Raw genomic sequence first — 24,557 nt, 5'->3', positions numbered from 1 at the left:
GACCAGAAATCCAACTTCCAAATTGGATCCTTTGCTCGTACCTCCCCCAAGGCATATGAACTTATCCCAGAGGCTGCTCTAAGACGCCGGAGGAGAAGATATATTCAGAGTGGACTTCTAGTCCGACTCAGGAGGCATGCACACCATCCACCACTTCCAAGTATATTACTCACTAATGTTCAGTCTCTGGACAATAAAGTAGACGAGCTCAGGGCGAGGATCTCCTTCCAGGAAGACATCAGGGACTGTAGCATACTCTGTTTCACGGAATCATGACTCTCTCCGGATATATGCTGTCCCCATCCATACAGCCAGCTGGGTTCTCAGTACATCACGCAGGCAGGAATAAAGAACTCTTTGGGAAGAAGAAAGGCAGAGTTGTATGTTTTATGACTAACTACTCACGGTGTGATTGTGATAAGAAGACATATTCCTATGTTAGATCTGGCAAAAGATAATATAAAGAGAAACATACATTTAAAAAATACCATCTTTGAAATGCAACAGAAAGGCCATAATGCTTTATTCCAGCCCAGGCAAAATTGAGATTTTGGCCACTAGATGGAAGCATTGTTTGTGCAATTAACCATTGCATTTCTACTGTATGTTGTATAAAGACTACCCAAATGTGCTTAATTGGTTTATTAATACATTTTCAAGGGGGGGGCTCACTGATCACGTAGAGGTTAATTAAAACCTCTTAAGGATCTACAGGATCGGTGTCCCTATACCGGAATGGTTGTTGCTAATGTGCGCTAATGTGAGTTGAATGACATAAGTAACAGCAAACCTTCCATGATATAGACAAGGCTTATATGGGCAGAAAGCTTAAGTTATTGTTAATCAAACTGCACTGTCCAATTTACAGTAGCTAGTACAATGAAAAAATACCTTGATATTGTTTGAGGAGAGAGCACAACAACACAAAACTTTAATCACTGCCACTGGTTTGATATGTCAATTTATCACTGAAGGTAAATAATGCACTTACATTCAGTCATTTTGCTCTGATTTGTCATCCTGGGGGTCCCAGAGATCAAATGTAAAATGGTAAAATCCCGTTTTATATTCAAATGTAGGAACTGGGTTCTACAATTTGAACCCCTGCTGTCTCACACACCACTGCAGTATATCTATATAGATAGATGAGATATTAAATATGTTTGTCACAGAGTGTAGACAGGTAACAAAAAAATTACATCTATTTGGGAAAAGTATAAGTCGACAAGGGGGATTCTGTTTATGATATATTTCTTTGATAGTTTACAGAGTATTTTTATAAATTCAAAGCTTTTATGGTTCATATGACAGCTAAATCTCCATAGGTTTATTAGCTTTAACCACATTCTCACACTTCCCATATACACTGCTCAAAAAAATAAAGGGAACACTAAAATAACACATCCTAGATCTGAATGAATTAAATATTCTTATTAAATACTTTTTTCTTTACATAGTTGAATGTGCTGATAACAAAATCACACAAAAACTATCAATGGAAATCAAATTTATCAACACATGGAGGTCTGGATTTGGAGTCACACTCAAAATTAAAGTGGAAAACCACACTCCAGGCTGATCCAACTTTGATGTAATGTCCTTGAAACAAGTCAAAATGAGGCTCAGTAGTGTGTGTGGCCTCCACGTGCCTGTATGACCTCCCTACAATGCCTGGACATGCTCCTGATGAGGTGGCGGATGGTCTCCTGAGGGATCTCCTCCCAGACTTGGACTAAAGCATCCGCCAAGTCCTGGACAGTCTGTGGTGCAACGTGGCTTTGGTGGAGGGAGCGAGGCATGATGCCCCAGATGTGCTCAATTGGATTCAGGTCTGGGGAACGGGCGGGCCAGTCCATAGCATCAATGCCTTTCTCATGCAGGAACTGCTGACACACTCCAGCCACAAGGTCTAGCATTGTCTTGCATTAGGAGGAACCCAGGGCCAACCGCACCAGCATATGGTCTCACAAGAGGTCTGAGGATCTCATCTCGGTACCTAATGGCAGTCAGGCTACCTCTGGTGAGCACATGGAGAGCTGTGCGGCCCCCCAAGAAATGCCACCCCACACCATGACTGACCCACCGCCAAACCGGTCATGCTGGAGGATGTTGCAGGCAGCAGAACGTTCTCCACGGCGTCTCCAGACTGTCATGTCTGTCACATGTGCTCAGTGTGAACCTGATTTCATCTGTGAAGAGCACAGGGCGCCAGTGGCGAATTTGCCAATCTTGGTGTTCTCTGACAAATGCCAAACGTCCTGCACGGTGTTGGGCTGTAAGCACAACCCCCACCTGTGGACGTCGGGCCCTCATACCACCCTCATGGAGTGTGTTTCTAACCGTTTGAGCAGACTCATGCACATTTGTGGCCTGCTGGAGGTCATTTTGCAGGGCTCTGGCAGTGCTCCTCCTGCTCCTCCTTGCACAAAGGCGGAGGTAGTGGTCCTGCTGCTGGGTTGTTGCCCTCCTACGGCCTCCTCCACATCTCCTGATGTACTGGCCTGTCTCCTGGTAGCGCCTCCATGCTCTGGACACTACACTGACATACACAGTAAACCTTCTTGCCACAGCTCGCATTGATTTTCCATCCTGGATAAGCTGCACTACCTGGGCCACTTGTGTGGGTTGTAGACTCCGTCTCATGCTACCACTGGAGTGAAAGCACCACCCGCATTCAAAAGTGACCAAAACATCAGCCAGGAAGCATAGGAACTGAGAAGTGGTCTGTGGTCACCACCTGCAAAACCACTCCATTATTGGAGGTGTCTTGCTAATTGCCTATAATTTCCACCTGTTGTCTATGCCATTTGCACAACAGCATGTGAAATTTATTGTCAATCAGTGTTGCTTCCTAAGTGGACAGTTTGATTTCACAGAAGTGTGATTGACATTGTGTTGTTTAAGTGTTCCCTTTATTTTTTTGAGCAGTGTGTATACAGTGCCTTGCGAAAGTATTCGGCCCCCTTGAACTTTGCGACCTTTTGCCACATTTCAGGCTTCAAACATAAAGATATAAAACTGTATTTTTTTGTGAAGAATCAACAACAAGTGGGACACAATCATGAAGTGGAATGACATTTATTGGATATTTCAAACTTTTTTAACAAATCAAAAACTGAACAATTGGGCGTGCAAAATTATTCAGCCCCCTTAAGTTAATACTTTGTAGCGCCACCTTTTGCTGCGATTACAGCTGTAAGTCGCTTGGGGTATGTCTCTATCAGTTTTGCACAACGAGAGACTGAAATTTTTTCCCATTCCTCCTTGCAAAACAGCTCGAGCTCAGTGAGGTTGGATGGAGAGCATTTGTGAACAGCAGTTTTCAGTTCTATCCACAGATTCTCGATTGGATTCAGGTCTGGACTTTGACTTGGCCATTCTAACACCTGTATATGTTTATTTTTGAACCATTCCATTGTAGATTTTGCTTTATGTTTCGGATCATTGTCTTGTTGGAAGACAAATCTCCATCCCAGTAGCAGGTCTTTTGCAGACTCCATCAGGTTTTCTTACAGAATGGTCCTGTATTTGGCTCCATCCATCTTCCCATCAATTTTAACCATCTTCCCTGTCCCTGCTGAAGAAAAGTAGACCCAAACCATGATGCTGCCAACACCATGTTTGACAGTGGGGATAGTGTATTCAGGGTGATGAGCTGTGTTGCTTTTACGCCAAACATAACGTTTTGCATTGTTGCCAAAGAGTTCAATTTTGGTTTCATCTGACCAGAGCACCTTCTTCCACATGTTTGGTGTGTCTCCCAGGTGGCTTGTGGCAAACTTTAAACAACACTTTTTATGGATATCTTTAAGAAATGGCTTTCTTCTTGCCACTCTTCCATAAAGGCCAGATTTGTGCAATATACGACTGATTGTTGTCCTATGGACAGAGTCTCCCCACCTCAGCTGTAGATCTCTGCAGTTCATCCAGAGTGATCATGGGCCTCTTGGCTGCATCTCTGATCAGTCTTCTCCTTGTATGAGCTGAAAGTTTAGAAGGACGGCCAGTTCTTGGTAGATTTGCAGTGGTCTGATACTCCTTCCATTTCAATATTATCGCTTGCACAGTGCTCCTTGGGATGTATAAAGCTTGGGAAATCTTTTTGTATCCAAATCCGGCTTTAAACTTCTTCACAACAGTATCTCGGACCTGCCTGGTGTGTTCCTTGTTCTTCATGATGCTCTCTGCGCTTTTAACAGACCTCTGAGACTATCACAGTGCAGGTGCATTTATACGGAGACTTGATTACACACAGGTGGATTGTATTTATCATCATTAGTCATTTAGGTCAACATTGGATCATTCAGAGATCCTCACTGAACTTCTGGAGAGAGTTTGCTGCACTGAAAGTAAAGGGGCTGAATAATTGTGCACGCCCAAGTTGATTCTTCACAAACAAATACAGTTTTATATCTTTATGTTTGAAGCCTGAAATGTGGCACAAGGTCCCAAAGTTCCAGGGGGCCGAATACTTTCGCAAGGCACTGTATATATATATTCCGCAGTCTCCTCCTCATCTTATTCTGTATTGTTTGAAAGGGCTTGATACTTGTTGTGAACTTGCATTATGTAGGTTTTGTTGACAGTTTGGTCCCTCAGCATGCCAACATCAAATCTGGTTGTTCCTTTTGTTTGGTGGTCCTGAACGTTTCAGCATTAGTTTGATGTTGGCAGTCACAAGATGGTGGTCACTGGCGACATCTGCCCCCCTTCGCACCTTGACGTCCCTCAGCGAACTTCTCCACTTGCCATTGATCATCAGGTGGTCAATCTGGTTCTTGTGTCTTTCATTAGGAGAGTACCATGTCAGCTTGTGGATATTTTTGTGGGGGAAACAGGCTGCCAGAGACTAACACAAAGGACCAATTTTAAAACAGTTATTTATAAGGCATGTTTTTTTGTTCAACCATTCAGCATATTCTGAAATAATATCAACAATACTCATTATCATTTCAATTGTTGGTATCAATTTCCTTCAGTTTCATCTTTAACCCCTAAGGTTGATTTCCACGTCCCAGCAGAAATCGAATTAGCATAATAAAAACATCCCCATGAAAGTTTGTCAGTTGCATTTGATGCGTCTCAATCCACCGCATCCGCCCATATCACACTTCTGCATCTGCGGTGAAAGTTGACAGAGCTAGGAGCGGGGTTTGTCAGACCATGAGACATCCCAAAAATCGGTCTTCTCACAAAATGTTCTGTAGCATTGGAACACTTTGGCCTAAAAACCACTATAACCCCCTTTGGAAAGATGAGACTCACGAACACAATGGCGTTCTTCGTAAATTGGTACAGCCAATCTGTCAACTTCTATCTGTTGCAGCCAAACAGTTTGGCCTACACACTAATATGACTCCTCTGTAGAAAGGCGAGACTCTCACGAACACAGACGCCCACAGGCATCACAAACTAGTCGAAGGTCCCCCGGTACCAGTTGAAAAAAATGATTGGAGATGGTTTAGTGCCAAAAATAAGGGTTTAATAACATGTAAAAAAGAACACACTTCAGAACAAACTTCCTTAAGATATCTGTTGTTCTATATTGTGAATCTGTTATTTAATGTGTTCGTATGGCATAATAGCACTGAGGCCAAATACATATTTTCTTCAAGTAATTAAAAATCAAACATGTTTTTGATACTTCGAGGGGTCGGAAAATTAAAAATGAAATAGCAAAAGGATCCTTGTTATGACCTTTAAAAAACATCCATGTAGCTTAGTAGAACTTGGAGGAAACTATGCAAAGCCCACATGTAAAGTGATTCCAGTCAACCTCTTGCATAAGAAACGTCGACATTCATAACATAAAGTAAATTAGGAACAGCTCAGTTTAGAAGGTACTGTCAGTGGATCTGGAGTTCAATTGTTTCCTTACTAGAGAAAAAAAAACATCCCGACAGTCAAAAAGAACAGTTTTTAAAAAACGGAGAGCAGAAACGTATTGCTGAAGGATTCGCGGAAGAGCCGCTTTAGACATTGAAAGGCGATTTCTGAATGAGCCGACATTTGCAGCATTTACTGTGAATACAGTCTCTGCGAACGTAGGAACACTGCCTTTAAAATGAATTTGAGCTGTTACAATACAGATTGAATTGAGCCTTTACATTGGACAATGTATTTTTCTTGTTTCCGTAACACAAAGAGTTCTTCAGACCAATGTGCCTACAATGAATAACACACCCTCTCCCTCCCCTATTCAGGGTGAGAGAACAATATCACAGGCAATTGAATGAACATCTGCAGAGTCGCAGGGTGATAATTACTGGGAAGCATGATTAGTTTCCGACGGAGATATTAATAGACTGTCAGTAATGAAACAGGCATTAGCCTACAATTATCACACAAAATGACCCATACTGGGAGTCTAACTTAAAAGCTGGGCTATCAAAAGAGGACGATAACTTTGTGATTTCTCAATTTACTTTCAACTTGTACAAGACTTGTTGAGGCCTTGTGCATTTTTCCATACATTCTTCTTGTCAGCCATTTTGGTTATAAACTCACTTCGTGAAACACATTTTGAATAAACAAAATGAATGACTTTTCACAGATAGCTTAAGTATATTTACAAGAGACAAGGTTGGAGTGTAAGATCTGAAGCCATTCTTGTGATTATTGTGACTTTGCCATTGTAATTGTTTGTAAGCTTGTGTAGTTAAAAATTCATTTAGGATCGTATGCTATCCATTTGTTGCTTGTATGCTGTTCTTTGTATGCCATTTTAATATTTGATATTAACCAATGATATTTGGCCACTCTTGGCCACGATTACAGACACCTGTGTCTTTTGACACTATATAAATGAGTCATCCCGCAGTGTTTGATTATAGCTTGATGAAGACAGCTTGGCTGTCGAAACATTGGTAATTACATTTTTGCATCTGAGCTCCTAGAGTGTGCGGCTCTCTTTTATTTTGGAGTGTAAAATCCAACACATTTAAAATTTAATTAATTTACATGCCAAATGGAAAAATAAATAGCACAGTCAGTATCAGTTATTTGATGTCCAGAATCGTATACAATACTGTAATTGCATCCCTGGATATGAACACAAAAGAAACAAGGCTACCGGAGAACCAACCCTCCAGACCCTTTACACAATTTAGTTCCAAAAGACTCTTATTGATTCAAACTAAACTAGCTCTGTCTATGAGAGCAATATTTAATGCAGTACTACAGAGGCACCGGTGTGTGTAGACAAGTATACATTCTCACCATAGATTTATGTACAGTATACATTTCCCAAAGAACACTATATGATACTATCTTTAAAACATGATGTAGGAAATCTACAGAAATACTCCTCAGAGGGTTTTGTATTCTCAAGAAGCATTATAAAGTAAAAGGGATATTGATGGATATTTTACTGCCACTTAAATCAAGCCTGCAATGTTTTTATTACTGTTGTCCCTCTCCAGGATAAATAGAGCTATAAAAAGCAGCGAGTGACGGGTAGTCTGGGCCAGCCTGACATTTTAGGGAGTCCTGTTAGAGTAGTAAAGATGCCCATATGATATATGCAGCGCTATGAGGATGCTGAGGACACCAAGAGGAATGCTCATAGAGAGAATTAAGAGAGAGGAAGAAAGGGAAGTTGGGAAAAGAGAGAGGAAGAAAGATGGTTGGGGAGGGGGAGATTAAAAGAGAGAGAGGTAATTGATAAGAATAAGACAGAGAACATGACAAAGAGAGAGAGGAGACAGAAAGAGAGAGCACTAGAAAGAGAGTAAGCAGCTGTCGTGTCTTTACTATCATTAAAAACTTAGTTTTTATCAAAGATTCCTGTAATTAGTATTACGTGATTAAACTGAATAATCATGTAACTGTAATTAACTAGGAAGTCGGAGCACCAAGGAAAGTATTCCGATTACAAAGTTATAATTTCCCAATATAACCTTTCAGATATTTTCATATCTGATCAATAGTCTTCTGATTAATGATTTATTTTACTTCACGTTAGTCACCTTCCAAACGTCGTAAATTGTTGGTTATCTGCACAAACCCAGTCTTCACTATGAGTCATCCATATATCAATTGTCTTAAATAATTAATTTATTACTAACTAAGTAATTCACAGAAATGCATAAACAAACAAACATGGTAAATGTGGTTACATGAAATGATAGGAGAATATGCACTAGTGGGCTGAACCGGCATAGTGGCTTGTTAAACAAGCCACAATTAAAATGCTAATCCTTTACACATGAACGCTCACTCATTCGGGAACAATTGCAATCAATATATATATTTACGCTCAGTGTGTCGTCTTGATCGCTGGTGAAAAGTCTTTCTTTGTAGAATTGAATTCTTTGTAGAATTCTCTCTCCCTCTCTCTCTTTCTTGGTTAAAGGGGAGAATTCAAAGTGACATTCGTTATAGAATGAATGTTTCGGCAGTTGTCGTTCTTTGCGTTCGATGATACCAAATTCCTAGGTGCAGACTAGTAATTAATATCAAAGACTTGTTCTCATTCTGTCGGTATCGATAGTCTATGAGTTTAACCACGTGGTATGGTTAAAAGATTCAGCAATGGTCTGTAACCTTTGTCCCACTCCTAATGGAGAAAAACATGGTCTGGTGATAATTTCTCAAAGTTGGGTTTTATTCAGAATGGCAGAAAAGGGCTGTCCCAGGATGTCTGACCCTAACTGGGCTCAGGGGCGGTCCTCTGATTTAGTTCAAATTCAATCCCTTTTTGAGTTTTTCTTCATCAAACAGTCTAAAATCACATTGTAAAATTGTGTAAACAGTATCATACTCACTCATTCATCTTATACAACAATTAGATGTAAACCCTTTATCTGGGGCTATTATATAAACAACGTTATGGTAATGTGGCCACACAGTCTCCCATGAGCTTCCCAAGTTGTGACAAACGGACCAGTTCGTAGCTGGATTCTTCACCAATCTTTTACACTTTCTCCAGAGCATGAAATTTGTTCGTACCTCAAGTTCTGTGAGGTGGAAGGATTTCCTTTGTCTCCATGACAGACTACTCTCTATAACTGTGTGTCCATGAGGTCTTCTCAGGAATTTACGACCTCTGACCACAGCAGCCTTGTTGAAGGAGGCAAGGGGGGTGGCAGGGAGAGGGGATGGGGTTGCTATACTCAGAGGCCAACGTCATGACACAGCACAGACAGACAGCTAGCTAGCTGTAATTTCATAGACCCGGTTCAGGCTGAGGTCTGTAGAATACCTGTCCCGAGGCCAGCCTGCGTTTTAGCTCCTTCCACAGAAGCTCCCTCTCCCTCTGGGAACCCTTCATGAAGCCCCTGTTCTCCTGGGCACGACGGGATAAGTACGGTATCACCTCATTCACCGGCCCGTATGGAACATATTTATAGACCGGGAAACCTGCCTGGCCTGGAGGAGAGAGAGACAGAGGGGAAGAGAATGACATTTATTGGGGCAGCTTTTCAGTACATACCCAAAAAATATTATACTTGGCTAGTGTAGTGGAATTAGTGAGTTGGGAATTTATTCAACTAATCGTGCACTTAAATTTTAGACCACACAAAGTTGAACCAGTAGTATCTTCGCTAGGATGGAGCAAAAGCCTTCACATCCTGTGGCTCCCCAGCACCTCAGTTGATCATCCCTGATTTAGTTACAATACAATGTCTATGATTGACAAACTAGTGCTGTGAGCCAACACCAGTCATGGCCAATTTGTCAATAAAGTGTCAGTGCAAGTCCCAGAACTCCATATGTGCACAATGCAGGGTCATGAGGTTCCATGTGTCAACACAAATAACTGACTGCTATTGGGAAATACCAATGGAATCTAAACAGGGCCAAAAGGCCATCAAATCAGCAGTGCTCTGTGAGGTCAGAGAGCTCTGTCTGTCCCTGCATCCCAATAATTTGTCCTGTAGGCATGGGAAGTGCAAACTTGGACCATTGTGAAGCTAACCAATCAATCAATTAACCAATCAGTCAGTCAGTCTCACCCAATGGGAAGCTGATTTGGTCGCACATGCCCAGCAGCTGTCCAAAGTACACCTTGTTCTCCATGGGAGTCAGGCCCAACTCACTCATCCTGTGTCAACAAGAGGAAAAGGAAAATTATAAGTACAAGTTATATTTGTATGGTATGTGATAGTGACGAAGACACAGTCTATGAAACTAAGAGATGAGGTACCCGGGCATAGAGTTCCTTTGGACACATTTTGTTACTGTTTGTGCAAACAACTCTAGCTGCACTAATGGTGAAAGGGACACATTAGCTTTACACACACAGCTGGAGTCATTAAAAATCGTTTTTCAACCACTCCACAAATTTCTTGTTAACAAGCTATAGTTTTGGCAAGTTGGTTAGGATATCTACTTTGTGCATAACACAAGTAATTTTTCCAAAAACTGTTTACAGATTATTTCACTGTATCACAATTCCAGTGGGTCAGAAGTTTACATACACTAAATTGACTGTGCCTTTAAACTGCTCGGAAAATTCCATAAAATTATGTCATGGCTTTAGAAGCTTCTGATAGGCTAATTGATATCATTTGAGTCAATTGGAGGTGTACCTGTGGATGTATTTTTGAAAGGCCTACCTACAAACCCAGTGCCTCTTTGCTTGCCATCATGGGAAAATAAAAATAAATCAGCCAAGACCTCCACAACTCTGGTTCATCCTTGGGAGCAATTGCCAAATGCCTGAAGGTACCACGTTCATCTGTACAAACAATAGTACGCGAGTATAAACACCATGGGAATGCGCAGCTGTCATATCGCTCAGGAAGAAGATGCGTTCTGTCTCCTAGAGATGAACATATTTTGGTGCGAAAAGTGCAATCCCACAACAGCAAAGGACCTTGTCAAGATGCTGGAGGAAACAGGTACAAAAGTATCTATATCCACAGTAAAACAAGTTATATAATCGACATAACCTGAAAGGCTGCTCAGCAAGAAAGAAGCCACTGCTCCAAATCCGCCATAAAAATGCCAGACTACGGTTTGCAACTGCACATGGGTAAAGATTGCACGTTTTGGAGAAATGTCCTCTGGTCTGATGAAAGAAAAAATTGAACTGTTTGGCAATAATGACCATTGCTATGTTTGGAGGAAAAAGGAGGAGGCTTGAGTGTATGTAAACTTCTGACCCACTGGGTATGTGATGAAAGAAATAAAAGCTGAAATAAATCTCTCTCAACTATTATTCTGACATTTCACATTCTTAAAATAAAGTGGTGATCCTAACTGACCTAAAACAGGGAATCTTTACTTGGATTAAATGTCAGGAATTCTGAAAAACTTAGTTTAAATGTATTTGGCTAAGGTGTATGTAAACTTCAGATTTCAACTGTACAGTCGTGGCCAAACTTTTTGAGAATGACACAAATATTAATTTCCACAAAGTTTGCTGCTTTGGTGTCTTTAGATATTTTTGTCAGATGTTACTGTGGAATACTCAAGTATAATTACAAGCATTTCATAAGTGTCAAAGGCTTTTATTGACAATTACATGAAGTTGATGCAAAGAGTCAATATTTGCAGTGTTGACCATTCTTTTTTCAAGACCTCTGCAATCCGCCCTGGCATGCTGTCAATTAACTTCTGGGCCACTGACTGATGGCAGCCCATTCTTGCATAATCAATGCTTGGAGTTTGTCAGAATTTGTTGGTTTTTGTTTGTCCACCCGCCTCTTGAGGATTGACCACAAGTTCTCAATGGGATTAAGTTCTGGGGAGTTTCCTGGCCATGGACCCAAAATATCGATGATTTGTTCCCACTTAGTTATCACTTTTGCCTTATGGTAAGGTGCTCCATCATGCTGGAAAAGGCATTGTTCGTCACAAAACTGTTCCTGGATGGTTGGAAGAAGTTGCTCTCGGAGGATGTGTTGGTACCATTCTTTATTCATAGCTGTGTTCTTAGGCAAAATTGTGAATGACCCACTCCCTTGGCTGAGAAGCAACCCCAAGGATGAATGGTCTCTGGATGCTTCACTGTTGGCATGACACAGGACTGATGGTAGCGCTCACCTTGTTTTCTCCGGACAAGCTTTTTTCCAGATGCCCCAAACAATCGGAAAGGGGATTCATCCTGGAGATAAGTGGCTTCTTTGCTGCCCTTCTTGACACCAAGCCATCCTCCAAAAGTCTTTGCCTCACTGTGCATGCAGATGCACTCACACCTGCCTGAAGCCATTTCTGAGCAAGCTCTGTACTGGTGGTGCCCCGATCCCGCAACGGAATCAACATTAGGAGACGGTCCGGGAGCTTGCTGGACTTTCTTGGGTGGCCTGAAGCCTTCTTCACAACAATTGGAACGGCTCTCCTTGAAGTTTTTGATGATCCGATAAATGGTTGATTTTGGTGCAATCTTACTGGCAGCAATATCCTTGCCTGTGAAGACCTTTTTGTGCAAAGCAAAGATGACGGCACGTGTTTCCTTGCAGGTAACCATGATTGACAGAGGAAGAACAATGATTCCAAGCACCACCCTCCTTTTGAAGTTTCCAGTCTGTTATTCAAACTCAATCAGCATTGTAGCGGTATTTATTAGAGAGGGGTAAAGAAAGATTTGGTCGGGCGCCATGCTGGTATTAACCATCCCGAAAGGAAAATAGTAGAATAGAGAGAGTACCACTACCAGACCCACACACATCAGCAGAAGAGACTGCCTAGAGTGTAGCCTGTTTACCAGATAGCCAGTGGAGAGAAAAGAGAATACACACCATATAAAACCCACATCACAGCACAGGGGTAACCCCAATAAGAATACCTCATACAATAATACTAATAATGGCAGAGCAATTTAACAGCAACTTCATACAAAAACGAACCCAGTCATCAACAGAGGATTTGCAATAATCTGTATTATCTTCCAGTGGATGAGTGCAGAGGGTATGAATGTGGGGGGTGTTCATAGACACAACAAAGGCCTCAAAAATGTCAACAATCTTCTCTGCCACATGTCATTAGTACACCTGACTTCAATACAGTTCACATAACAATACACAACTTGCAAGCAACCTCCCTTTTAACTAAAATGTCCACCCAAATACTTCTGGCCGGGCAATAATAGTCCAGCTCTAATGAACTTCAAATAGAGAGTCTGTTGCAGGGTAATGCACTGGAACGATAGAGGGAAGAGCAAGAGAGAGAGAAAAAGAGGTCTCAGCTGTGGTCTTCAGGCATGCCGGTGTACTGTCTGACTGTCCGATGGTTTGTATGTTAAAGCTTCGCAACAATGTTGCTACTAATCCATGCGATCCATAACGGGAGCGGGCCCAAACGAAAACAACCACGACCTAAAGCGATCACACCGATGATTGAGTTAAATACTTGATAAACTACACACGCTGAAAATAAACAAAACTTCTGCAGCCCAGCAAGACACAATCAAACTGTCGCGCCACCCAAGAGGGAGGGACTTTGCAATTAATTGCAATTCATCTGATCACTCTTCATAACATTCTGGAGTATATGCAAATTGCCATCATACAAACTGAGGCAGCAGACTTTGTGAAAATTAATATTTGTGTCATTCTCAAACCTTTTGGCCATGAATGTACATAGTATATGCTTTAAACATGAGAAAAACTCTATAGAAATGCAATAACTACGTGTGTCAGAGTTTGAGCAGGAAAACTTGGCAGAGAGCCATCCTCAGTGTGTCTGTGTCAAGCTAAGGCCATGCAGTGCAGTAATGAGACTTGCCTCCTGAGGGTGTGCTTCACTGTGTCCTCATTGTGAGAAGCAACCATGACATTGGCATTTCTGTTCAGTACAATCTCATCGAGGATGTAGTCTAGACACCTTACAGAGTACAGACATGACAGACATGTTAAGTAAACTACAGGTATCCTAGCGGTTAAGAGCGTTGGGACAGTAACTGAAAGGTTGTAGTTTGAATCACTGAGCCGACTAGGTGAGAAATTGGTCGATGTGCCCCTGAGCAAGGCACTTAACCCTAGATGCTCCTGTAAGTCGCTCTGGATAAGAGTGTCTGCTGAATGACTGAAATAAAAAAAATACAAAACCAACATGCTCTCTGTGTGAAACGATGTTACTGAAAAATTCCTCATAGTGCTCTACGTTTGGTCAAGTCAGAGACTTTACTTTATAGGTCATTCAGCATTTTAACAGGTTCTTAAAAACAATTGCTATTCAATACGAATTGAAGAATGTTTTAAGTACAGTATTTATTTAAGCACAGTGAGTAACTAAATAAGCATATCCATCCCTTACTTGTGGTACATCATGTTAGTGGTCTCATAGTCAGGGTTGATGGGGTCCTCGTATCCGATCTCCTCCGCTCTGCTCCTCTCCTGGTACATATAAGCCCCACGCACCAGCTTGGCCCCAAAAAACCATCCCTCACGCCTCGACAACTCAACATCCATGGTCACCATATCATAGGCCTCCTACAATGGTAGAGAAAGCGAGAGGAAGGAAGTAAAGGAGGGATATTAGGGACACCGGTCATCTGTATGATAATGGCGTATAAGCTGTTTATGATCAAACCTTCAAATGATGTGTTTCAGAGAGCTGCTTGTAAGACATGACTACATGTATGAGCATAGAAACTCAGTGACAGGGTCTCTAGTAGCCTCAGCTCCCAGGCTTCAACTTCCTTGTGATGTGACAAACAAGACTTGGAAGGATGGCAACGTAATGGGTCCCTAACCTTGAGGTAGCACTGGTAGGTGTTGAAGATGACAGGTTTCCCTCTATTGTAGATCCTCTGCATCTCCACAGTCAGTGTGCTGATGGCGGGCTGGAAGTAGGTCTGCTCTGCATCCACCATCAGACGAACACTGTGCTCCTCTGCATGCTGCAACACAGACAGCCAGAACAGGTGAGTTCCACTTCAATCCACACATGAGCTCAGAGCTTCTCTCAATAAACCAAGGAAACTGAACTGGTAGCTAATTATGAGATGATAAGATGACCTGGCGTGATGTAACGTGACATAGCATAACATGGCTGAAGATAACATAAGCATGGTTTCATATAGCATTTTGACCTCCCTGTGTTTACATTGGCAAGTACATCCAGCCTCTGGAGCATCCTCTTCATCTGTTTCTCCTCCTCCTCTGTGAACTTATTGAGCAGGGGCTCCAGCTGACCAGTCTGCACAAACAAAGAAAGGAGAGCCTAAAATACCTTACCTGAGGCTCAATGAATCACACTGTCTGAGCTAACACTGGAGACAGCCCACACACACAAAGACCTGGGGGCCTTTACCTTCAACAGACTGGCTTTGTCTTAAGCTAAGATAAGTAAGTATTAACACACGGCCTCAAGCCTTCTCACACCGCTGAGGTGTGTGGTTATTCCATGGAATTGCACAGCTGTCATGTGTTAATGCTTACATAGAGAATGGCGTGCCAATTCAAACCATGTCAGGCCCAGTGAGTCACAAGAGGTGTAACTCTTTTCAAACATTCTTTCACCATTCTGGGATCAACTCTAAACTGAATGATCAATCTTCCCAACGTATTTACTCAAACAATTGACAGGGTTTGGAGGTGTTTACAGTACCACTTGAGTTTGAAACCAAGTGGTATCTTCTATCTTCTAGAGCACTTTCGTTGCCATTGCCGTGCCTTGCTTACCTCTAAATTTGGGACAACCAGCAGATCTGATATCTTTATTCTGTCGTCGATCAGGCTGTTCCAGTCCAGCCTGTCAATGGTTCTGAAGGGGCGCAGAGAGTCAAATATAGTTGTTGTAAGGGGCTTTTTCAACAAAGTATGCAAGGGCAATTATTCTACTGCTTTATGGCACAACACAGTTTCTCGAACGAGAGGTATTATTTTTACCCTGATCCTTGTTTCTCTCCAGTGAACCAGCCATGGAAGTCACCTGTGGCCCCCAGCGTGGTCATAAACTCCTGTATGGACAAATAGGCATTTTTGACCGTATATATAGTACGACATTGTTATCTCAATGGATCAAATAGGTCAAACAAGGGTTGATCACCTATACACAAGTCATTATAAACCCTAAAGAACAGCAACTGTGTTCTCAGGGTTGGGTAGGTTACTTTCTAAATATAATCCGTTACGGTTACTAGTTACCTTCCAAAAATTGTCATCAGAATCGTAACTTTTGGATTACCCAAACTCAGTAACACAATCTGTTTACGTTCAGTTACTTTTAGCTTGCTTTCTGCTTAAGAGGCATTAGAGGAAGACAAAAATGAAAATGACCAATTGAATGACATTTATTGCAGACTAAATACATTTGAGAGTTTACATAGCTGACCATAAATGGATGTTGCATTTTACTTTATGGGTTGGTTATGTAGGGTTCTTCTAACCCAATGCTTTCTACTACAGATAATGATACAAGTAGGCCATATATTTACATTAAAAAACAAAGTCTGTCAGATGTCATGTCGTTCCAATTAATTAATAACCCTTGATCTTCAAGACTTGGAAATATAGATTAGTCAAAATGTTTTACCTGAACTTAACCCAAACACTAAGGACTTAATAACCTACTCTGTTGTTTATGTTTTGTTGTCATGGAGGACTGGTCATTGCTTCAAGTTGAAAAATAAATGTTGCGCTCATGTAAAGACATGCTTTGAGCACTACTGAAAAGTGCAATTCGCATGTGACAAATGAAAACCATATGCTGCATTTGGTATAGGCCAATTGCTTACATTTTTTTGGTGACACATTGATATGCCCATAATTTGCAGCTGTTTGGGATAATTCTATCAAAAGTGTGCAAGTTTGAGCATGTGTCTGTTTTCTTTATCAGCATGAATTAGATTGAGCAATAAAAGCCCGACTTAAATTAAACTAGTTTTTGACAGTATTGAACACAATACCACAGGGAGTTTAGAAAGGAGAAACTCCCTCAAACGTTTATTCAATAGGCTGGGAACCGCACTAAAGCTGTTTCAAGAGCGCATTTTTCACTGACTGTCCACTGGTCACAAAAACAGTGATTGATAAGCAGCTTAACCTTCTTAAATTCTACCATTATTGGGTTAAAATACACATATATATATATTGGTGAACTGCGATCCCCAACAACCACAATCTGTAAGGCGCACAGATACACACACACACACACACACACACACACACACACACACACACACACACACACACACACACACACACACACACACACACACACACACACACACACACACACACACACACACACACACACACACACACACACACACACACACACACACACACACACACGGTAACATACACACTATACACGCATACACGTGGATTTTGTGTTTTAGATATGTGATAGTAGAGTAGTGGCTGAGGGCACACACTTAATGTGTTGTGAAATCTGTTGTGAAATATAATGGCGTGTTTTAAATTATTAAAATATTGCCTTAAGTTTGCTAGACCCCAGGAAGAGTAGATGCTGCCTTGGCAGCAGCCAATGGGAATCTGTAATAAATACAAATACAAATAGGTAAATGAGAGAGCAGCAGTGTGATTCACATCAATGTGCTATGTAGATATAAATAATAAGTGATATCCACCACTGCTGTTGTCCTTAACTCCAAGAGTTTATTCAAGTTTGATAATCTTTTGATGCCGACAGCAGTCGCACCATTGGAAGACATAGCTTGGACTGTAGCCTACAAAACCTATTCCTATTTTCCTGCGATCCATAAAACGCGTTTGGTGTGTCATCATAGTGTCACACCCTGATCTGTTTCACCTGTCCTTGTGCTTGTCTCCACCCCCTTCAAGTTGTCGACCATCTTCCCCATTATCCCTTGGGTATTTTTACCTGTGTTTTCTGTCTGTCTGCACTAGTTCATCTTGTTTGCCAAGTCAACCAGCGATTTTTTTCTCTCAGCTCCTGTTTTTCCCCAGTCTCTCTTTTCTCATCCTCCTGGTTTTGACCCTTGCCTGTCTTGACTCTGAGCCTGCCTAACCACTCTGCCTGCCCCTGACCTCGAGCCTGCCTGCTGCCCTGTACTATTTTGGACTCCACCCTGGCTATAAACTCTTTCCTGTCCCTGACCTGCCTTTTGTCTATCCCTTGGACTATAATAAATATCAGAGCTCAAACCATCTGCCTCCTGTGTCTGCATCTGGGTCTCGCCTTGTGTCGTTATAAATAGTGGTCTCTGACTTGTAGCCAGACTCGCTCACGCAGAACAAATTTAAACTTGCGCCTTTTTTCAATTCTGATTTGAATGTCATTGTCAAGTACTCCCTCTCCGGCCTCTAGGTCATCAGGCTGCGGATAATCCCGCACACCTGTCACCATCGTCAAGCGCACCAGCGCCTCATGACACTTACCTGGACTCCATCACCTCCTTGATTATCTTCCCTATATCTGTCACTCCCATTGGTTCTTTCCTCAGGTGTTATTGACTCTGTTCTTGTATCTCGGCGTACTGCCTTATGTTAGTGTTGTGTTCTTGGTTTTGTTGTTTTATTAAAATGTTTCACCTGCACCTGCTTTCGACTCACCGCCCCATCATTACAGAATAACACCTCACCTAAGGGAAGCATCGGGGAGTGTTTTTTTGTGTGCTAGTGTAAATGACATCGGGTCCGGGAGCCGCTACAGACTCTCATGCCTCAGCCAGATGGCCAGGCTCCCCTGCCTCAGCCGGTCTGACAGGTTCTCGCACCCCAGCAGTCTCGACAGGTTCCCGTGCCTCTGCCGACGTGACAGGTTCCCGTGCTTCAGCAGGGGTAACCTGTCAGCTCCTGATCCCCGGGTTCGTCCCCTTTGTCGGCGTCCTGCAGCTGGATCCGCGCGTCAGGGAGGCGGTACTGTCACGTATACCCCTCTCCGTCCTCTAGGTCATCAGGCTGCTGATTATCCTGCACATCTGTCACCATCGTCGAGAGCACCAGCGCCTCATGACACTCACCTGGATTCTATCACCTCCTTGATTATCCTCCCTATATCTGTCCCTTGGTTCTTTCCTCAGGTGTTATTAACGGTTTCATGTCGGTGCGTTGTTTGTGTTTCGTGTTTATTTTTTGGTTTATTTATTAAAACACTTGCTTCACGACTTTCAGCGCACTCGTTACAGTCATTGAGAAAACGTTCTTTCTGAATTGAAAAGTAATCCTATAAGTAGTCATCTAGTTTTTCAAAAGTATCTGTAAGCTGATTACAATATTTTTGCTGGTAACGGAACTGTTACTCCCCAACTCTGTGTGTTCTGTGTACCTGTAGTGGCCGCAGCTCTAGCCTCTGCTCCAGAGCCTCCATGCCATCTCTCCCCTGCTGTGCCGCCAGGAAGCTGAAGAAACGCTTCCATTTCACCAGCACCTCCGAGAACTGGAGCTATAGAGGTAGAGAGCAAAATACAAGCATTATAGCACTTTACCAGAGAGTCAACTATCAGCTAAGTGTGTGTTACACATTGATATTGAATGAGGTGAGTTCCCCCTTAACTACCAGGAACTGAGGTCGTCCCAGTGCAGTCATCTTGATGGCAGAGAAGCCATCCACTGAGCTCCCACCTGGATGAAGGTTGATAGGTCACACATGCTCAGTGTAAGCCACACTAATATCAATCAAAAACAGCAATATATAAATTCATGGGAATAGGAAGCTGATGCATTTTGCATAATGTTGTCTAAACAGTAAGGTTACATAGAGGGATATTTTTGCTGAGTACTAATTACGGTCTTGAGACTATGAGTGTCCTTTAGTGAGTGTTATATATAATAATAATAATATATGCCATTTAGCAGACGCTTTTATCCAAAGCGACTTACAGTCATGTGTGCATACATTCTACGTATGGGTGGTCCCGGGGATCGAACCCACTACCCTGGCGTTACAAGCGCCATGCTCTACCAACTGAGCTACAGAAGGACCACACGCCAAGGAACTGCCAAGGAACTACAAATTGGTACATGGTAATTACTATTATTACTATTAGTCACTGAATAAAAAACTCCATCCCAACCGCCCAGCCTTTTCGTATTGTTTATATCCACAGGTGTACCAGATGCTTTGATACACTTTAGGAAGGTCTCCATGTGTTGGTCACACTTGGCCTCATCAGAGTAGAAGTATGTCCTGGCGCCGGTCACTCCCCCTCGACGGTCCCCAAACTGTTGGTGAGCCTTATAGTGCTTTTCTCTGTGGTCCATGCCTGCAGGGGGAAGCAAACACATCAGCATTCCTCCCTATTGCAACCAGTTGCATCATATAGTTTGGGCTCAAATGAGAGCAAAAAAACACAAGGACGGACTTACTCATGCCTTCTTTCTCTGTAGCAGACACACATGAGCTGACAATGAGAAAAGAGAGGATAATTTATTAATTTGTTATGGACACAAAGTTTAGTATTATAGTGTTATGGACACAAAGTATGTTAAGATATCTCTCTCTACACACACACACACACACACACACACACACACACACACACACACACACACACACACACACACACACACACACACACACACACACACACACACACACACACACACACACACACACACACACACACACACACACACACACACACACACACACATTCAATTCCTTGGTGACCACACATCGAGCCCCGTTCCACTTCTAGAAATAAACATCATTCTGTGAACCATATTGCCCTTGAGGCACAAGTCAGTGTATATAGCACACATCTACCCACAGGTGGCCCCAGATTGACTGAAGCTGAGCTGAATCCCTGCCAATGTTTTGACCTTCCTGAAAGGGCACTCAGACACACTACACCATCACAGATCACAGGACACAAGGGCTGACGTCACAGGACACTATATTGGGTATTTTGGTGGTTATTGGTGCTAGGTTTGGTGGGTTTTTGGACGTCACTGTCAGTGCGCTTAAACAGAAGGAGGTTGAATGGTATGATGGCATGTCTGGACTGTAAGTGCCAGACGTTTTACATGCTTGGGATGGAACTGTAAATGTCTGAGTGATCGTTTGGTTGTTGGTTTGCATATTTGTGTGTACATGTATGAGCCTGTGAAGCCTCTATACTTTTCTATTTTATTCTCCTGGAAGGCCAAGCGTTCCTGTTGTTTGTGTCCTACTCTAGCTGATCAGTGCGGTTCTCTTTGGAGGGTCATAGAAGTGCATGTCAAGCATGAACGTTACTATAGCAGTCGTCTTGCATCAAAGTAGACTAGCTACCTTTCCCTAGCGTATGCCTTGCAGGTCTGTTTTTTTTTACCAACAGAGAGGCCTGACTGAGATTTTGATGGTCATGTCTTTTGATGGCAGACAAAGTAAAGACAAAGGAGAAAATTAAGCAGAGCAATGAAGTGACTGTATGTGTATTGAGAGAGGGAGAGAGAGAGAGAGAGAGAGAGAGAGAGAGAGAGAGAGAGAGAGAGAGAGAGAGAGAGAGAGAGAGAGAGAGAGAGAGAGAGAGAGAGAGAGAGAGAGAGAGTCCTTTGGCAGCATGTTCCTCTCTCTCTCAATTCAATTTCAATTTAAGCGGCTTTATTTATCTCTCTCACTGGACTAAATGCCGACCAAATGTCTTATTTATTTATTTATAAGTATATAACCTCAAAGATAAAGTTGTCCTTCAAAGAGGGGTCAGGAAACTAAGCTAGGAACCAAAACAAATGTTCTTAGCATAACTATCTCACAGTGTGAGTACATTGTGCCATTATCTCACACATCAAAACTACAGCTCTCCTCAGAGAGAACGGTTGTGTAAGTTTTTCCTGGCCTGTCATACAGGCTTATATCAGAGCTGGGATCAACTCATGTGACAGAATTCCTGAAGAGTGAGTTCCGAGAGGCCAGACAATCCACCGAGGAGGGCCTTGACCAAACCGACCAATGGGGTCTGGACAGACTAGTGTTTACATCCTAAGAGGGATATCAAATTATAGCAAGTCCCTGGCTTCAAACGAGGGGAAAATCATATATGTGGTCATTCACTCTGGTTAGATTTGGATGCCTTTGATTTTATACAAAATAAGGAAATTATATTCGTTTGGGGAACTAAATCTGTATGTGTGAAAAATAGAACTTTGTTTGCTTAAAACAATGCTTGTGTGCTTTTAGAAGTGAATAACACAGAACTGCAGTACTTTCTATATTCCCTAATCCTTATCGAATACCTTACTGATGACAGGAAATGCATTCATCACATTCATCACCACTCATATTCCTTCTGATTAAGTTGTGGAACAGCATTTTATATAGGTTAGAAACATAATGTTGAGGGTAATAAGCAATTTACTTACTCCATCTCTTTAGTCACTGCATCCTCTTGTGTGAGGTCCTCCTCTACACTGTAGTCCAGGACAGAGCCCACTCCGAAGGCCCTGTTCTTTTGAATCAGAGACTTGATGGACTTGTGGTCCTCTCCCGCCACAAACTGGCCATAGAATGTCATCTTCATAAACTGCTCAAATGCCTTCTTCCCCAGTAGGAACTTACTGATATCCATCAGCTAAGGAAAAAAGGGAAATGCATTTAGAGCTCGTTTCAAGCTGTAGCGCTGAGGATCTGCGGTATAGTGCGATTTAAATGAAAGTGTTTACAGTGAACGCAGTCCCCGCAAACAAGTAAACATTTCCTTTCAATTTTGTTCACGCCATTTACTTGTGTGGCCAATAATTGTGTGGTAATATTGGCAATAAAGCCTTTATAAATGATACATAACATTGTTATAGCATTTGCCATGAAGATCGCCTTTTTTCAGTTTTTGAGACATTTCAATGAGGTGAGAACCTCAAGATGACAGTAAACAGTGGGAGGAGGGCCGGGCAAGTCAGGCACAGTTATGTTCTATAAGAGGGAGTAATTCCACACTCTAAATAGACCGCTTGGTGGTAACGTTATCTAGGGACACAGGCACACAGCATACTAGGCAGACGGCAGATTTACTGGAAGAGAGGTAATAGATTCCTCGCTGCCTGCACCTGTATGCACACCCTTTAGGCGAACTGAATGTTAAACAAACTTTGTTTATGTTTTCTTATACCGCATCAAATAAGAGTTCCCTCCCTGGAGAAATCATTCCAATTGTATTCTGTTTCTTATATATTCTATAAAATGCAGATTGCCCTGCCTTTAGAAAGTCATTTGGGCCTTCTGTGTTGTCTTCTATTATAAGTCAGGATCCTTCTAAAGGACAGGCAGGTCAGCAAGTGAAACCACCACAGCAGGACGTAGAGCGACACATGATCACATGCAGTAAAGTTTCTCTAATACAGTTTGTGTGTCTCGCCAACTTGAGCTTCTCAGCAACAAAACAAATACAAGCTTAATGCAGATTCAGCACACAGATATTATACCATACCTCCTTGTTCTTATCAACCAAAAGGTCATAGGAGCACAGTTTGAAAACCACCAAACTTCTGAGCAGTTCTAAATTGTCTTTACTCTTGTATGCTTCCTGTGTCAGCTCAAAGTCAATAGAGATCTTTGGAGAGGAGGAAGCATTTCTGCTTTTCCTTGAAGAGTAGGACTCTCTGTTGGTGACATCCTGGTCTGCCTGAGTTGAGGCGACGGTGGACTGTGCTCTTCGGTTAGAAAGATTATTCAGTCTTCTGACGTTTATATCCACGCCTGCCCGAGTAAGGGCTGGTACAGTTTTGACATAAGACATGAGTTTTGAGGTGCTGCGTTGGTCTCAGCGGAACTAACTAAGCAGGTGAGCGCAGCATTGATTGTGGGCTGTTTAAAATTAGTTTCGCATTTATCTGCCACACGTATTCGTATCTACTCCGGTCATGCATATTTATAGTAGTTTAATTCTGAAGTACCGGTTGGTGGGAAAAACCCTGACGCATGCATATTGATTTTGACGTAATAGGTTAATTTCGAAACGTCTTTATTTGGCCAAGACTTTAAGGTGGATTTGGGCGCGCAAGACTATCAATCTGTCCCCTGTCATGAAATCTTGTGGAATAGTGATTTTTTTTTGTGTAGGCCTAATGTTGCACCTTCAATATCAGGAAAAAATAGTACTACTATTGTATTGAAAAACTATGGCCATATACTAATAACAGTCCCCTCTGTGGTTATTTTGCCAGTTCATTTAATGAAACAGACGGGGGAGCCATTGCTGTGCAAAAGTATAGCCTAATGGTATTCTTTCTGTCAAATTCCCATATAATGAAGTTGGCATAAAATATCAAATTGGGGCTATTGATTGGGACTAACGGTCATATTACAAAAATGTCAATAAATACATTTGATACTTGATATAATTACTCTTATTCTTATAAAATTGTTATTTGTATTACTCTCTAATTTGTCTATTTTTATATTAAAGAATTACGTGTCTTGGTGTCCCAATTTGACAGTATCGACAGCGAAAAATTCATCTTAGGACAATCATCCATTCTATCATCCATTCTGTGTCAGAAAATGTCCCACTTTACTAATACTCACCCCATTATTAGTAGTAGTAAGTAGTAGTAGTAGCAGTAGTAGTAGTAGTAGGCCTATGTATTATATTTAATATTTTGAGGAAAGGTTGGCATTGAAGAACGAGACCTAGGCCTATATCATATTGTCCCCATGTGGCACACCCACTTTTGTGTGTTGCTTATCGCCTCTTTTCTCTGAAAATAAATCCACGGTGGCGCACGAAAAGTATGCTCACTTAACTCTGTGTAACTAACTAA

The 24,557-nt window shown here is 42.0% G+C and overlaps 1 protein-coding gene across 3 annotated transcripts; it reads right to left on the bottom strand.

Annotated features, from left to right (window-relative positions):
- Window positions 1-224: 224 nt before the first annotated feature.
- Window positions 225-23,657, bottom strand: LOC124034054 (proline dehydrogenase 1, mitochondrial-like). 3 transcript variants are annotated; one of them, XM_046346759.1, is made up of 15 exons: window positions 23,225-23,656; window positions 22,164-22,372; window positions 20,187-20,221; window positions 19,934-20,083; window positions 19,378-19,442; window positions 19,147-19,263; window positions 15,780-15,850; window positions 15,573-15,654; window positions 14,995-15,087; window positions 14,642-14,788; window positions 14,203-14,378; window positions 13,672-13,770; window positions 9,957-10,045; window positions 9,203-9,369; window positions 225-355 (listed from the first exon to the last, which is right to left on the bottom strand). In XM_046346759.1, the coding sequence occupies exons 1-15, from the start codon at window positions 23,531-23,533 to the stop codon at window positions 332-334; spliced, it is 1,833 nt and encodes a 610-aa protein (XP_046202715.1). In that variant the 5' UTR covers window positions 23,534-23,656; the 3' UTR covers window positions 225-331. The 3 variants fall into 3 exon arrangements, with proteins under 3 accessions (XP_046202715.1, XP_046202714.1, XP_046202716.1); XM_046346758.1 differs by lacking the exon at window positions 225-355 and having other exon boundaries at window positions 8,575-9,369; XM_046346760.1 differs by lacking the exons at window positions 225-355; window positions 13,672-13,770 and having other exon boundaries at window positions 8,575-9,369; window positions 23,225-23,657.
- Between the last annotated feature and the right edge of the window lie 900 nt (window positions 23,658-24,557).

This window comes from Oncorhynchus gorbuscha, linkage group LG04, assembly GCF_021184085.1.
Source record: "Oncorhynchus gorbuscha isolate QuinsamMale2020 ecotype Even-year linkage group LG04, OgorEven_v1.0, whole genome shotgun sequence".
In the NCBI taxonomy this organism is placed as follows: Eukaryota; Metazoa; Chordata; class Actinopteri; order Salmoniformes; family Salmonidae; genus Oncorhynchus; species Oncorhynchus gorbuscha.
Note: the sequence above shows the minus strand (reverse complement) of the source record. Positions and strands in the feature narration are given on the sequence as shown.